We start from the raw sequence: 15,149 nt of genomic DNA on the forward strand, positions 1-15,149 counted from the left end.
TTAATAAACGATCTCTAGCTCCGCTACTGAGTTTAGTTTCTGGCCACTGTCTAGTGCTGGAAGACTAGCACTCGGGAGTTTTACTAGCAGACCAGTTGGATGATAAGCGAATCTCATTGAGTTACAGAGAGCTGTTCCCCAAAAGCATTTTCATATCAGAGAGAATAAATTCGTGTTATGTTATAAGTTTGATAAATACATGGGCACAAATCCAAGTACATACACATAGTTCTGTATATTCACGCATAGGGACAGGTTGTTCCTTGCTGGGGCGACAACGTGCCGTGCGTCAAACGTGACGTAACTTCCGGGTAAGTTTTGTAAGGCGTTGAACGTGTTCAGGTATGTATTTTCTACAACGTTAGAAAATGAGTTGCACGGGGATCTGCAACTAACTTTTCAAATTTCCGATTGTGTATGTACGATAATGACATGCAGTCAGTCGTGGACCTTTAGAGAATGATGATATTTTCTGAATTCACAGTTTTATTTGGTTGGTGTGTAGTCTGTTGAGATGGAAGGATCAGTGTCATGGATGATGTTTCTCAGTTTTCAATCCAGCATGTCGATGTCTGCAGAATGTTTTGTTGTTGATAGCGGTGACAATGTTGCCACAACAGTTATATATATATGATACACTCTCTGTAACAGCTTGCTGTAACGTGAAGTTACACTGACTTATTGTATTTCCACTTGTCCAGCAGAATGCCTTGTGAGGTGAAGCCCCGGTTCCTGGTTCTGTACGGGTCTCAGAAAGGCCAGGCACAGTCCATAGCCGAGGGGATAGCTGACGAGGCTGAGGAGAGGGGACTGGTTGCTGACATCTACTGCTTGAGTGAAGGAGGGAAGGTAAAGTTGACAAAATAGTGTTAACCTGCCCTGGCTTGTATTCCAATGCGGGCACAACACTGATTATTACAACACTGGCAAACTACTATCAAGCTGCTAAGGAACAAAACTAAGTCCGTATCATTGCATTTGTGGCAGAGTTGTTGTTACCACTGGTCTTTTCTGCTCTGGTATGAATACTGAGCCTGTTTTGTGTCTCCCCTCAGTTTAACTTGGAGAAGGAGAGTGCACCTGTGGTGTTTGTTGTGTCTACCACTGGGGATGGGGACCCACCAGACACGGCCCTGAAGTTTGTGAAGAACATAAAAAAAAAGACCCTGCCCAGCGACCACTATTCACACCTCTGCTATGCTCTTATAGGTAAGGAAGGAGTGTGTGCCTAATCTTGGTTAACCCAGAACTAAATTCTTGCGTAATTGGTCAGGTGCTCGATTAAGTTCCAGGTCCATACATGTTGAGAAAATAGATAAAGAGATGCTAGAATGTGGAGCAGAACTGGAACGCGGAGCTCCACCCTCTCTCTTTGCAAGTTAGGGGCAAGTGTATGGGACAAATGTCCTGTCCCCTTTTGAAATTCGAAAGATGCCAACACCTTTGAAATTGCGATTTGTCCAAAAAACCAGTGATGAAAAACCCTGCTCGTTCTCAATTGGTGCAGCCATAGTATAAAGACAGTTCTACTGTACCATTTGTGTTTAAATAGTCTGTCCACAGCAGATTAGGGTGTGCCTAAGACTAAATGCCTAGTGCTGAGATTAATTGCTACTACCTTCATCTTTATCTTATTTGATGGCTTTAAAATAACAGATTCATTGATCCATTATGTGTGATGATCAATATCTTGTTTTTGTCTGTGCTCCAGCTCTGGGTGATACAAACTATGAAAATTTCTGCAACTGTGGGAAGACTATTGATGGCCGTCTACAGGAACTTGGTGCTAAACATTTCTACGCAACAGGACATGCAGATGATGGTGTAGGGTAAGGCCCAAGGTCTTTTAATAGGGAAAATAATACTTCTTTTTTTTACATGTTGATGTATGAGAAACACTCATCAAGTCCTGGCACTCACCTAAGGAGCTTTAAAGTAGGGGAACAATGTCTTCTTGAATCAGTAGCAGTAAAAGTGGTAACAATACAGACACACTTTGAATGTACTTTCCCCATTTACCTCGTGTCACCTCATTTGTGGTATGTGGCACATTACCTTTTGGATCCTTCACACTGCTTATCTCTGAGTCTGAGTGGACTTTGCTTTCTGTCCAGGCTTCAGTTGGTGGTGGTCTCTTAGTGGGTTTCCCATGTTAATACTTTAACTCTTAATCCAAACTGTGTGTGTGTGTGTGTCTAGGCTTGAGTTGGTGTTGGACCCCTGGCTTGAAGGACTGTGGGAGGCCATCAGAGGAGCGTTATCCAAGATGGCCACCCTTCAGCCTGAGAGCGATGGCCATGTAAGGGACCTGAGAGCATCGTTGAACGAAACACCCGAATCGTCAGCGACAGATGTCAAACTCCACCTCATGAGTCTTAACGAATCAGAACCTCAGAGCTCTGACTCACTCAGAACAGCAGCAGAGTCAGAGAGTACTAGGACTGAGCCCAAATCAGCTTCTCTGAATGTTACAGAAGCAGCCTCTGAGACAGGGAGTGCAGTTACTGATGTTAGACCAGTGTCATTGACCAGCAACAATAGGACTGCTCCTAAACTAGATGGTGTTGTCACTGATCCCAAGTCAGTGTCAGAGACACAGAGTGGAGCACCCTCTGCTGTTGTAGAGGCCTCTCTGACACGCTGCTTGCCCCCGCTGTCTGAGTCCGTCCTCAATGTCCCTGCTTTGCCTCCACCCTACCTGGATGTCACGCTCCAGGAAGCCACCATAGAAGAAGAGGTGGGTTGTGGTAATACTGGGTTCTTTTGGCACAATGACATTGTTTACATCTCATTCATATTTGTTTGAATTCTAACATCACCAGCCACACTTTCCATACCCCCCCAGACCAGTGCTCCGGTCAGTAAGGAAACCCTACACGAGGTTCCGATCTCCAGGGCAGTCCAGCTGACCAGAGATGACTCGGATAAAACAGCCCTTCTGATAGAGCTGGACATCTCAGTGAGTGGCAGGCCTTTCTTACTATATACACTGAGTGTACAAAACATTAAGGACACCTTCCTAATATTGAGTTGCACCCCCCACTTTTTCCCAAAGCAGTCTCAATTTGTCAGGGCATGGACAGGGCGTTGAAAGCGTTCCACAGGGACGCTGGTCTATGTTGACTCCAATGCTTCCCACAGTTGTGTCAAGTTGGTTGGATGCCCTTTTTGGGTGGTGGACCATTCTTGATACACGGAAAACTGAGAGTGGAAAACCCAGCAGCATTGCAGTTCTTGACACAAACTGGTGCGCCTGTCACTTACTACCATACCCTGTTCAAAGCCACTTAAATCTTTTATCTTTCCCATTGACTCTCTGAATGGCACACATACACAATCCATATCTCAATTATCTCAAGGCTTAAAATCTTTCTCTAAGCTGTCTCCTCCCCTTCATCTATAGAGATTGAAGTGGATTTAACAAGTGACATCAATAAGGGATCATAGCTTTTACCTGGATTTACCTGGTCAGTCTATGTCATGGAAAGAGCAGGTGTCCTTAATATTTTGTACACTTAGTGTAGTTTCATGCAGAGACCAAATATATTGGTCAGTAGTTCAAAATGATGGTTAAACTAGTTTCTTTACTCCGTCCTTTCCTCTGTGTACCTAGGCCCATCCGATGGCCTACCAGCCTGGGGACTCGCTTGACGTGCTCTGCCCAAACAGAGCCTCCGAGGTGGGGGAGCTTCTCCAGAGACTGTGCCTGCAGGACCAGAGGAGCCACCGTGTCCAGCTCTCATTGCGCAAAGACACCAAGAAGAAAGGTATGCTGTTCTCTCTTGTCATACACATGACAGGGACATCGTGTGTTTATAGTCTCGCATTCAGTACCAGTCAAAAGTTTGGACACCTAACTTTTTCTTTATTTTTACTATTTTCTACATTGTAGAATAATAGTGAAGACATAAAAACGACATATGTAATCATGTAGTAACCAAAAAAGTGTTAAACAAATGAAAATGGATTTTAGATTCTTCAAAGTAGCCACCCTTTGCCTTGATGACAGCTTTGCACACTCTTGGTATTCTCTCAACCAGCTTCACCTGGAATGCTTTTCCAACAGTCTTGAGGGAGCACATATGCCAAGTACTTGTTGGCTGCTTTTCCTTCACTCTGGGGTCCAACTCGGGTTTGGGATGAGGTGAGGTCGGGTGATTGTGGAGGCAAGGTCATCTGATGCAGCATTCCATCACTCTCCTTCTTGGTCAAATAGCCCTTACACAGCCTGGAGGTATGTTGGGTCATTGTCCTGTTGAAAAACAAATGATAGTCCCACTAAGCGCAAACCAGATGGGATGGCGTATCGCTGCAGAATGCTGTGGTAGCCATGCTGGTTAAGTGTGCCTTGAATTTTAAATACATCACAGACAGTTTCACCAGCAAAGCACCCCAACGCCATCACACCACCACCTCCATGCTTCACGGTGGGAACCACACATGTGGAGATCATCCTTTCACCTACTCTGTGTCTCACAAAGACTTGGCGGTTGAACCAAAAATCTCAAATTTGGACTCATCAGACCAAAGGACAGATTTCCACCGGTCTAATGTCCATTGCTCGTGTTTCTTGGCCCAAGCAAGTCTCTTCTTCTTATTGGTGTTCTTTAGTAGTGGTTTCTGTGCAGCAATTCGACCATGAAGGCCAGATTCACGCAGTCTCCTCTGAACAGTTGATGTTGAGATGTGTCTGTTACTTGAACTCTGTGAAGCATTTATATGGGCTGTAATTTTTGAGGCTAGTAACTCTAATGAACTTATCCTCGGCAGCAGAGGTACCTCTGGGCCTTCCTTTCTTGTGGCGGTCCTCATGAGAGCCAGTTTCATCATAGCGCTTGATGGTTTTTGCGACTGCACTTGAAGAAACGTTCTTGAAATTTTCCGCATTGACTGACCTTCATGTCTTAAAGTAATGATAGACTGTCATTTCTCTTTGCTTATTTGGGCTGTTCTTGCCATTAATATAGACTTGGTCTTTTACCAAATAGGGCTATCTTCTGTATACCACCCTTACCTTGTCACAACACAACTGATTGGCTCAAACGCATTAAGAAGGAAAGAAATTCCACAAATTAACTTTTTAACAAGGCACACCTGTTAATTGAAATGCATTCCAGGTGACTACCTCATGAGGCTGGTTGAGTGAATACCAAGTGTGCAAAGCTGTCATCAAGGTATTTGAAAAATCTCAAATATATGTTTGATTTGTTTAACAATTGTTTTTGGTTACTACATGATTCTATATGTGTCATTTCATAGTTTTGATGTCTTCACTATTATTCTACAGTGTAGAAAATAGTAAAATAAAGGAAAAACCCTGGAATGAGTAGGTGTGTCCAAACTTTTGACTGGTAATGTTTGTGTGTGTGTACAGTCGTGGCAAAAAGTTTTGAGAATGACACAAATATAAATTTTCACAAAGTCTGCTGCCTCAGTGTCTTTAGATATTTTTGTCAGATGTTACTAGGGAATACTGAAGTATAATTACAAGCATTTCATAAGTGTCAAAGGCTTTAATTCACAATTACATGAAGTTGATGCAAAGAGTCAATATTTGTGGTGTTGACCCTTCTTTTTCAAGACCTCTGCAATTCGCCCTGGCATGCTGTCAATTAACTTCTGGGCCACATCCTGACTGATGGCAGCCCATTCTTGCATAATCAATGCTTGGAGTTTGTCAGAATTTGTGGGTTTCTGTTTGTCCAACCGCCTCTTGAGGATTGGCCACAAGTTGTCAATGGGATTAAGGTCTGGGGAGTTTCCTGGCCATGGACCCAAAATATCGATGTTTTGTTCCCCGAGCCACTTAGTTATCACTTTTCCCTTATGGCAAGGTGCTCCATCATGCTGGAAAAGGCATTGTTCATCACCAAACTGTTCCTGGATGGTTGGGAGAAGTTGCTCTCGGAGGATGTGTTGGTACCATTCTTTATTCATGGATGTTTTTTTAGGCAAAATTGTGAGTGAGCCCACTCTCTTGGCTGAGAAGCAACCCTACACAAGAATGGGCTCAGGATGCTTTACTGTTGGCATGACACAGGACTGATGGTAGCGCTCACCTTGTCTTCTCCGGACAAGCTTTTTTCCGGATGGCCCAAACAATCGGAAAGGAGATTCACCAGAGAAAATGACTTTACCCCAGTCCTCAGCAGTCCAATCCGTGTACCTTTTAAAGAATATCAGTCTGTCCCTGATGTTTTTTCTGGAGAGAAGTGGCTTCTTTGCAGCCGTTCTTGACACCAGGCCATCCTCCAAAAGTCTTCGCCTCACTGTGCATGCAGATGCACTCACACCTGCCTGCCGCCATTCCTGAGCAAGCTCTGTACTGGTGGTGCTACGATCCCGCAGCTGAATCAACTTTAGGAGACGGTCCTGGCGCTTGCTGGACTTTCTTGGGCACCCTGAAGCCTTCTTCACAACAATTGAACCGCTCTCCTTGAAGTTCTTGGTGATCCGATAAATGGTTCATTTAGGTGCAATCTTACTGGCAGCAATATCCTTGCATGTGAAGCCCTTTTTGTGAAAAGCAATGATGACGGTACGTGTTTCCTTGCAGGTAACCGTGGTTGACAACACAAAGGAAGAACAATGATTCCAAGCACCACCCTCCTTTCGAAGCTTCCAGTCTGTTATTCGAACTCAATCAGCATGACAGAGTGATCTCCAGCCTTGTCCTCGTCAACACTCATACCTGTGTTAACGAGAGAATCACTGACATGTCAGCTGGTCCTTTTGTGGCAGGGCTGAAATGCAGTCGGAGTGTTTTTTGGGGGATTCAATTCATTTGCATGGCAATGAGGGACTTGCAATTAATTGCAATTCATCTGATCACTCTTCATAATATTCTGGAGTATATACAATTCGCCATCATACAAACTGAGGCAGCAGACTTTGTGAACATTAATATTTGTGTCATTCTCAAAACTTTTGGCCATGACATGTATGTACATACATACATGCATACATACATGTGTATGTAGGTCGGTACGTACAGTTGAAGTTGGAAGTTTACATACACCTTAGGTAAATACATTTAAACTCAGTTTTTCACAATTCCTGACCTTTAATCCTAGTAAGAATTCCCTGTCTTAGGCCAGTTAGGATCTTCACTTTATTTTAAGAATGTGAAATGTCAGAATAATAGTAGAGAGAATTATTTCTTTCAGCTTTTATTTCTTTCATCACATTCCCAGTGGGTCAGACGTTTACATACACTCAATTAGTATTTTGTAGCATTGCCTTAAAATTGTTTAACTTGGGTCAAACGTTTCAGGTAGCCTTCCACAAGCTTCCCACAATAAGTTGGGTGAATTTTGGCCCATTCCTCCTGACAGAGCTGGTGTAAGTGAGTCAGGTTTGTAGGCCTCCTTGCTCGCACACGCCTTTTCAGTTCTGCCCACACATTTTCTATAGGATTGGGGTCAGGGCTTTGTGTTGGCCACTCCAATACCTTGACTTTGTTGTCCTTAAGCCATTTTGTCACAACTTTGGAAGTATACTTGGGGTCATTGTCCATTTGGAAGACCCATTTGCGACCAAGCTTTAACTTCCTGACTGATGTCTTGAGATTTTGCTTCAATATATCCACGTAATTTTCCATTGTCATGATGCCATCTATTTTGTGAAGTGCACCAGTCCCTCCTGCAGCAAAGTACCCCCACAACATGATGCTGCCACCCCCGTGCTTCACGGTTGGGATGATGTTCTTCGGCTTGCAAGCCTCTCCCTTTTTTCCTCCAAACATAACGATGGTCATTATGGCCAAACAGTTCCATTTTTGTTTCATCAGACCAGAGGACATTTCTCCAAAAGTAGGATCTTTGTCCCCATGTGCAGTTGCAAACAGTAGTCTGGCTTTTTTTATGGAGGTTTTGGAGCAGGGGCTTCTTCCTTGCTGAGAGGCCTTTCAGGTTATGTCAATATAGGACTCGTTTTACTGTGGATTTAGATACTTTTGTACCTGTTTCCTCCAGCATCTTCACAAGGTCCTTTGCTGTTGTTCTGGGATTGATTTGCACTTTTCGCACCAAAGTACGTTCATCTCTAGGAGACAGAACGCGTCTCCTTCCTGAGCGGTATGATGGCTGCATGGTCCTATGGTGTTTATACTTGCGTACTATTGTTTGTACAGATGAACGTGGTACCTTCAGGCATTTGGAAATTGCTCCCAAGGATGAACCAGACTTGTGGAGGTCTACAATGTTTTTTCTGAGGTCTTGGCTGATTTCTTTTGATTTTCCCATGATGTCAAGCAAAGTGGCACTGAGTTTGAAGGTAGGCCTTGAATACATCCACAGGTACACTTCCAATTGACTCAAATGATGTCAATTAGCCTATCAGAAACTTCTAAAGACGTCATTTTCTGAACATTTCCAAGCTGTTTAAAGGCACAGTCAACTTAGTGTATGTAAACTTCTGACCCACTGGAATTTTGATACAATGAATTATAAGTGAAATAATCTGTTTGTGAACAATTGGAAAAATGACTTGTGTCATGCACAAAGTAGATGTCCTAACCGACTTGCCAAAACTATAGTTTGTTAACAAGAAATTTGTGGAGTGGTTGAAAAACGAGTTTTAATGACTCCAACCTAAGTGTATGTAAACTTCCGACTTCAACTGTGTGTGTGTGTGTGTGTATATATATGTATGTTATTGCGATTTTTGTCATGACATTTAAACTCTATAAAACGGCATGTAACTACTCACATCTGTAATGGATGTAAAGTTGATTGTGTTGTTTCCCCTCCAGCTGCTCATCTCCCCTCCTACATCCCAGAGAACAGCACTCTAACCTACATGCTCACCTGGAGTCTGGAGCTCAGGACTGTCCCTAAGAAGGTCCCTTCTGCTTTCACGCTCTATACCTGAACTTCCCAGTTCAGAACCCAAACCTGACTGTGAAAGGTTACTGCACTGCAGTAGGACAAAGACTCTCTTTAGTCTAGCTTCTACTGAGCATGTTTGGCAGACACCTAAGGTAGCAGGGTTGGCAGGTACAGTAGGATGCAGGAATGTAGCCTGGGTGCCGGCCTGCCTCTGCCAACTTTTCATTGTCTTGTTTGGCAAGGTGACATTGTTGAATGCAGAAACAACCTGACTAGTAGGCCAGATGTAACTGTGTGAAATCTCTGTTTTGTATTGTGTGTAAGGAGCGCTTTTCCGGACACAGATTAAGCGAAATCCTGGACTGAAAAGCATTTTTTTTTAAAAGTATATTATTTTTAGTCTAGAATTAGGCTTAATCTATCTGATACTATTCTTTTATTTCTTTCTTTCATTCTTTCTTTCTTTCTTTCATCCCCCTCCAGGCATTTCTTCGTTCCCTGGTAGAGTGTACAGAAGACAGTGGCGAGAGGAGGAGACTACAGGAGCTGTGTAGTAAACAGGGATCAGTCGACTACAACCTCTATGTCAGAGACCCCAGCCTCGGACTATTGGATCTGCTCAGGGCTTTTCCTGCCTGCCAACCCCCTCTCAGTCTTCTCATAGGTCAGAACTCACTCCCTCTCCTGTCAGTCATAATGTTTGAGCTAATCAGAGTGCGTTGATTTACATGTCACAAAACATGGCTCTAGTTTCTAATGATCACCAATACAGGCAGGTACTGCTATTTCTCTATCCAGCAGAGGGCAGTATAGCCTCAGTAAATGCAGGTTCAGTCAAATTGTACATAGTGTTTTCCCCTACTTCACTCTCTTTTTCTTCTTTGAATTTTTTTTTTTTTACTCCACTTGGGTTTTTCATACATTTTACTGAATCCCAAATTACCAAACCAATGTTCCTGCATTGCTTCAATCAAGTTGTTATCTGTGACTTCAAAAAGGACATTTTTAAATGGAATATTCTTATTCTTGTGACCCACCAGTGCTTCTTGACTCACAATTTGGTCGCCCCTGACATGGAGAACTGTTGGTTGCAGACAGTCTGGCATTATAGTCTCTCATGGCATAAGGCCTAGAATTTCTCTGATGATGACTTGTGTAGATTTAGTTTTATGCTATGGGAAAGGGCAATTATATCAGATGAATACATACAAGTAATCTAAGCAATCTAATATTCATAAAAAATGCTTTGACTGGAACTGTTATTTGTCCTATTTGCACTTGTACTTTGCAGTGTCCTCCCTCAAAAGAGCTGTGTCACAGCTTAATATCCAATGTCAAAGTTATTTTGGGCCCTTTTGCTAACTGCAGCACCTTTCCAGTAGTGGAACCGAGCAATGCAGAAATCTGGCCATTTGTTAATGGGGACATTAGTACGGCTGGTGAAGAATGTGCTGGTGGAAGCGTTTTGGGGCCACCAGCTGTTGCTGGGGTCCTGTCATTGACTGTCCTACATTTGACAGGGACAGCGCTGTGGAGGGCAGGGCAGGCCAGGGGTTAACGATTACTACTGCTCTGACAGTGTCTCTGTGTTAACACATTTACTGGCCACTCCCCATTTAGCTTCACTGAGTGAGTTTAAAAGCTCTGCGCCTAATCATTCGCTAGCTACAGATGCTGTGGAATGTAAAGGTTGGATAAATAGGTGATTTGTAATAGTTATCCACTTTGGGGTTATGCTTTCTCATCATGACTCCTGTGCAATGGCCAAAAACCTGAAGGAACAGATTTTTTTATTTTTTTACAACAAAAAATGAGCTGTCACTCATGGCGTGAAAAATCTCACACTACCACAAAATATGAAAGGAATATCTTGTGATATGCATGAGATTCCTTCTCCCAGTGATGTATAAATTGTCCCCCAGTTGTGACATGTTGTCATAGTCAGTGATCGAAAGTCAGCTGTCAACTCTGAGGTATGGCTGAGCTGTAGACAAACGGAAAGGGAACGAGACTGTGAATGGGCATGTTAAACCTGTCACTGAGGAAATGGGATGGCAGGGAGTGATATAATTCCAGCGGTGCCTGGGGGTGCTGGGTACCACATTTCTCAGTGATACACCCGGAGTTGTTTACTGTAGAAGAGAGAAGGGCTTAGTTAGTCCAGCTGTTTTGATTCTTTCTCTCTCTGCGTCTCTCTGACACTGTCTCTCTTGCACACTCTACAGGCTGTAGTATACAATTTAACTCAAACTATTTTCCTGCACTATATTCCTCAGAGGCCTCATGGCCAGACACCAAATTACCCCAAAAGAGGGCACCTTTACAGCTGACATTGAAATAAGGTGGACATTAACTAGCTCCATCCCACAGGCACCAGATCTGCACTCTAGGGATCTCACAAGTGTATAACTTTTAGATTTAATGAATACAGAAGTATGCCCTAAAATAAACCTGTGTGTGTGCTGAGAAAATAGGACTTAGTAGCTTCCTCCTCCCATTCCTCCATTCTTAGTGATCTAGATGGAAACATCAGACAGGGATAGTGATATACACTACCGGTCAAAAGTTTTAGAACACCTACTCATTCAACGGTTTTTCTTTATTTTTACTATTTTCTAGGTTGTAGAATAGTAGTAAAGACATCACAACTATGAAATAACACGTATGCAATCATGTAGTAACCAAAAAAGTGTTAAACAAATCAAAATATATTTTATATTTGAGATTCTTCAAATAGTCACCCTTTGCCATTGACAGCTTTGCACACTCTTGGCAGTCTCTCAACCAGCTTCATGAGTTAGTCACCTGGAATGCATTTCAATTAACAGGTGTGCCTTGTTAATTTGTGGAATTTCTTTCTTAGTGCATTTGAGCCAATCAGTTGTTTTGTGACAAGGTAGGGGGGTTTACAGAAGATAGCCCTATTTGGTAAAATACCAAGTCCATATTATGGCAAGAACAGCTCAAATAAGCAAAGTGTAAGATGGCGCCAGAGAAGAAGGCAGACATTTTACGTGCCCCCAGCCGATTGTTTTTTTTTGTTTGTTTATTTGCATTGTTTGTAACTTATTTTTTTACTTATTTTGTACATAATGTTTCCGCTACCGTCTCTTATGACCGAAAAGATCTTCTAGACATCAAGACTGAGATTACTCACCACGGACAGGCAGAATCTGGTTTTTCCTTTCACAACTCTGACGAGCCCGACGTGAAGGATATACTGCTTCCTCGGGAACCGGCCCCGATCCCTGTGATCTGCGTGAATAGGAGTCGGAGAAAGAGGGGCCGAAGGGCGGGCTGCCTTCTGAGAATTCGTAGGCCATCGAATAAACCCCCACTTCCCTCCATTCTGCTAGCAAACGTGCAATCTTTGGAGAATAAAATCGCCGAGTTACGAGGAAGATTAAACTACCAATGGGACATTAAAACTATAACATCTTATGCTTCACGGAGTCGTGGCTGAACGATGACAGTATCAACATACAGTTGGCTGGTTATATGATGTACCGGCAGGATAGAACAGCGGCGACTGGTAAGGCAAGGGGCGGCGGACTATGTATTTTTGTACACAACAGCTGGTCTTCGATATCTAAGGAAGTCTCAAACTATTGTTCACCTGAGGTTGTGTGGTCTACAGCTTATCATGAGTTTTCATTTTTATTTTTCGTAGCTGTTTACATATCACCACAGTCAGAGGCTGGCACTAAACAGCACTGAATGAGCTGTATTCCGCCATAAGCAAACAGGAAAATGCTCACCCAGAGGCGACACTCCTAGTAGCCAGGGACTTTAATGCAGGGTAACTTAAAGAAATTTAGTAAAACGGATATCAGCATGTTACATGTGCAACCGACAATGACGAGACAGCCTATCGGGAGGAGGTCAGAGACCTGGCTGTGGGGTGCCAGGACAACAACCTCTCCCTCAACGTGATCAAGACAAAGGAGATGATTGTGGACTACAAGAAAAGGAGGACCGAGAACGCTCCCATTCTTATCAATGGGGCTGCAGTGGAGCAGGTTGCGAGCTTCAAGTTCCTTGGTGTCCACATCACCAACAAACTAACATGGTCCAAGCAAACCAAGACAGTCGTGAAGAGGGTACGACAAAACCTATTCCCCCTCAGGAGACCGAAAAGATTTGGCATGGGTCCTCAGATCCTCAAAAGGTTCTACAGCTGCACCATCGAGAGCATCCTGACTGATTGCATCACTGCCTGGTATGGCAACTGCTCGGCCTCCGACCGCAAGGCACTACAGAGGGTAGTGTGTACAGCCCAGTACATCACTGGGGCCAAGCTTCCTGCCATCCAGGACCTCTATACCAGGCGGTGTCAGAGGAAGGCCCTAAAAATTGTCAAAGACTCCAGCTACCCTAGTCATAGACTGTTCTCTCTGCTACCGCACAGCAAGCAGTACCGGAGCGCCAAGTCTAGGTCCAAGAGGCTTCTAACCCCAAGCCATAAGACACCTGAACATCTAGTCAAATGGCTACCCAGACTATTTGCATAGTCTGCACCATACTCTGTTGTCATCTATGCATAGTCACTTTAATAACTCTACCTACATGTACATACTACCTCAACTCACCGTTGCCTCTGTATCATTGACTCTGTATCAGTACACCCCTGTATATAGTCTCGCTATTGTTATTTGACTGCTACTCTTTAATTACTTGTTACTTTTGTCTCTTATTCTTTCCAATTTTTTTTGAAACTGCATTGTTGGTTAAGGTCTCGTAAGTAAGCATTTCACTGTAATATTCACTGTTGTATTCGGCGCATGTGACTAATAAAATTTGATTTGAAACGACAGTCTATCATTACTTTAAGACATGAAGGTCAGTCAATATGGAAGATTTCAAAAACGTTGAAAGTTTCAAGTGCAGTCGCAAAACCCATCAAGCGCTATGATGAAACTGGCTCTCATGAGGACCGCCACAGGAAAGGAAGACCCAGAGTTACCTCTGCTGCAGAAGATAAGTTCATTAGAGTTACCAGCCTCAGAAATTGCAGCCCAAATAAATACTTCATAGAGTTCAAGTAACAGACACATCTCAACATCATCTGTTCAGGGGAAACTGTGTGAATCAGGCCTTCATGGTCGAATTGCTGCAAAGAAACCACTACTAAAGGACAACAATAAGAAGAAGAGACTTTCTTGGGCCAAGAAACATGAGCAATGGACATTAGACCGGTGGAAATATGTCCTTTGATCTGGAGTCCAAATTGGAAATGTTTGGTTCAACCGCTATGTCTTTGTGAGATGCAGTGTGGGTGAACGGATGATCTCTGCATGTGTTTTTCCCACCGTAAAGTATGGAGGAGGAGGTGTTATGGTGTGGGGGTGCTTTGCTGATGACACTGTCTGTGATTTATTTAGAATTCAAGGCACACTTAAACAACATGGCAACCACAGCATTCTGCAGCGATAAGCCATCCCATCTGGTTTGTGCTTAGTAGGACTGTCATTTGTTTTTCAACAGGACAACGACCCAACACACCTCCAAGCTGTGTAAGGGCTATTTGACCAAGAAGGAGAGTGATGGAGTGCTGCGTCAGATGACCTGGCCTCCACCAAATTGAGATGGTTTGGGATGAGTTGGACCGCAGAGAGAAGGAAAAGCAGCCAACAAGTGCTCAGCTTATGTGGGAACTACTTTTGGAAAAACATTCCAGGTGAAGATGGTTGAGAGAATTCCACGAGTGTGCAAAGCTATCATCAAGGCAAAGGGTGGCAATTTGAAGAATCTCAAATATAACATATATTATATAATACGTTTTTGTTAGTTACTACATGATTCCATATGTGTTATTTCAGAATTTTGATGTCTTCACTATTATTCTACAATGTAGAAAATAGTAAAAATAAAGAAATCATAGAATGAGTAGGTGTTCTAAAACTTTTGACCTTTAGTGTAGATAGAAACATCCAACAGGGTTAGTGATCTAGATGGAAACATCAGACAGGGATAGTGATATGAAGGAAACAACAGACAGGGATAGTGATATGAAGGAAACATCAGACAGGGGATAGGGATATAGATGGAAACATCAGACAGGGATAGTGATATGAAGGAAACATCAGACAGGGTTAGTGATCTAGATGGAAACATCAGACAGGGGATAGTGATATGAAGGAAACATCAGACAGGGATAGTGATATGAAGGAAACATCAGACAGGGATAGTGATATGAAGGAAACATCAGACAGGGGATAGGGATATAGATGGAAACATCAGACAGGGATAGTGATATGAAGGAAACAACAGACAGGGATAGTGATATGAAGGAAACATCAGACAGGGGATAGGGATATAGAT

General features: G+C 43.1%; 1 protein-coding gene across 1 annotated transcript in view; it reads left to right on the top strand.

Moving 5' to 3' along the window:
• The first annotated feature begins 293 nt into the window (after positions 1 to 293).
• mtrr (5-methyltetrahydrofolate-homocysteine methyltransferase reductase) overlaps positions 294 to 15,149 on the top strand; it is a 40,072-nt gene continuing 25,216 nt past the window's right edge. Inside the window, exons 1-9 of the mRNA XM_014157213.2 lie at positions 294 to 342; positions 705 to 849; positions 1,056 to 1,209; positions 1,712 to 1,829; positions 2,200 to 2,737; positions 2,846 to 2,959; positions 3,614 to 3,767; positions 8,753 to 8,841; positions 9,312 to 9,492. Coding sequence (XP_014012688.2) covers positions 706 to 849; positions 1,056 to 1,209; positions 1,712 to 1,829; positions 2,200 to 2,737; positions 2,846 to 2,959; positions 3,614 to 3,767; positions 8,753 to 8,841; positions 9,312 to 9,492 — 1,492 coding nt within the window. The 5' untranslated portion in view covers positions 294 to 342; position 705. The remainder of the gene's footprint in view (positions 343 to 704; positions 850 to 1,055; positions 1,210 to 1,711; positions 1,830 to 2,199; positions 2,738 to 2,845; positions 2,960 to 3,613; positions 3,768 to 8,752; positions 8,842 to 9,311; positions 9,493 to 15,149) is intronic.

This window comes from Salmo salar, chromosome ssa19, assembly GCF_905237065.1.
Source record: "Salmo salar chromosome ssa19, Ssal_v3.1, whole genome shotgun sequence".
Taxonomy (NCBI): Eukaryota; Metazoa; Chordata; class Actinopteri; order Salmoniformes; family Salmonidae; genus Salmo; species Salmo salar.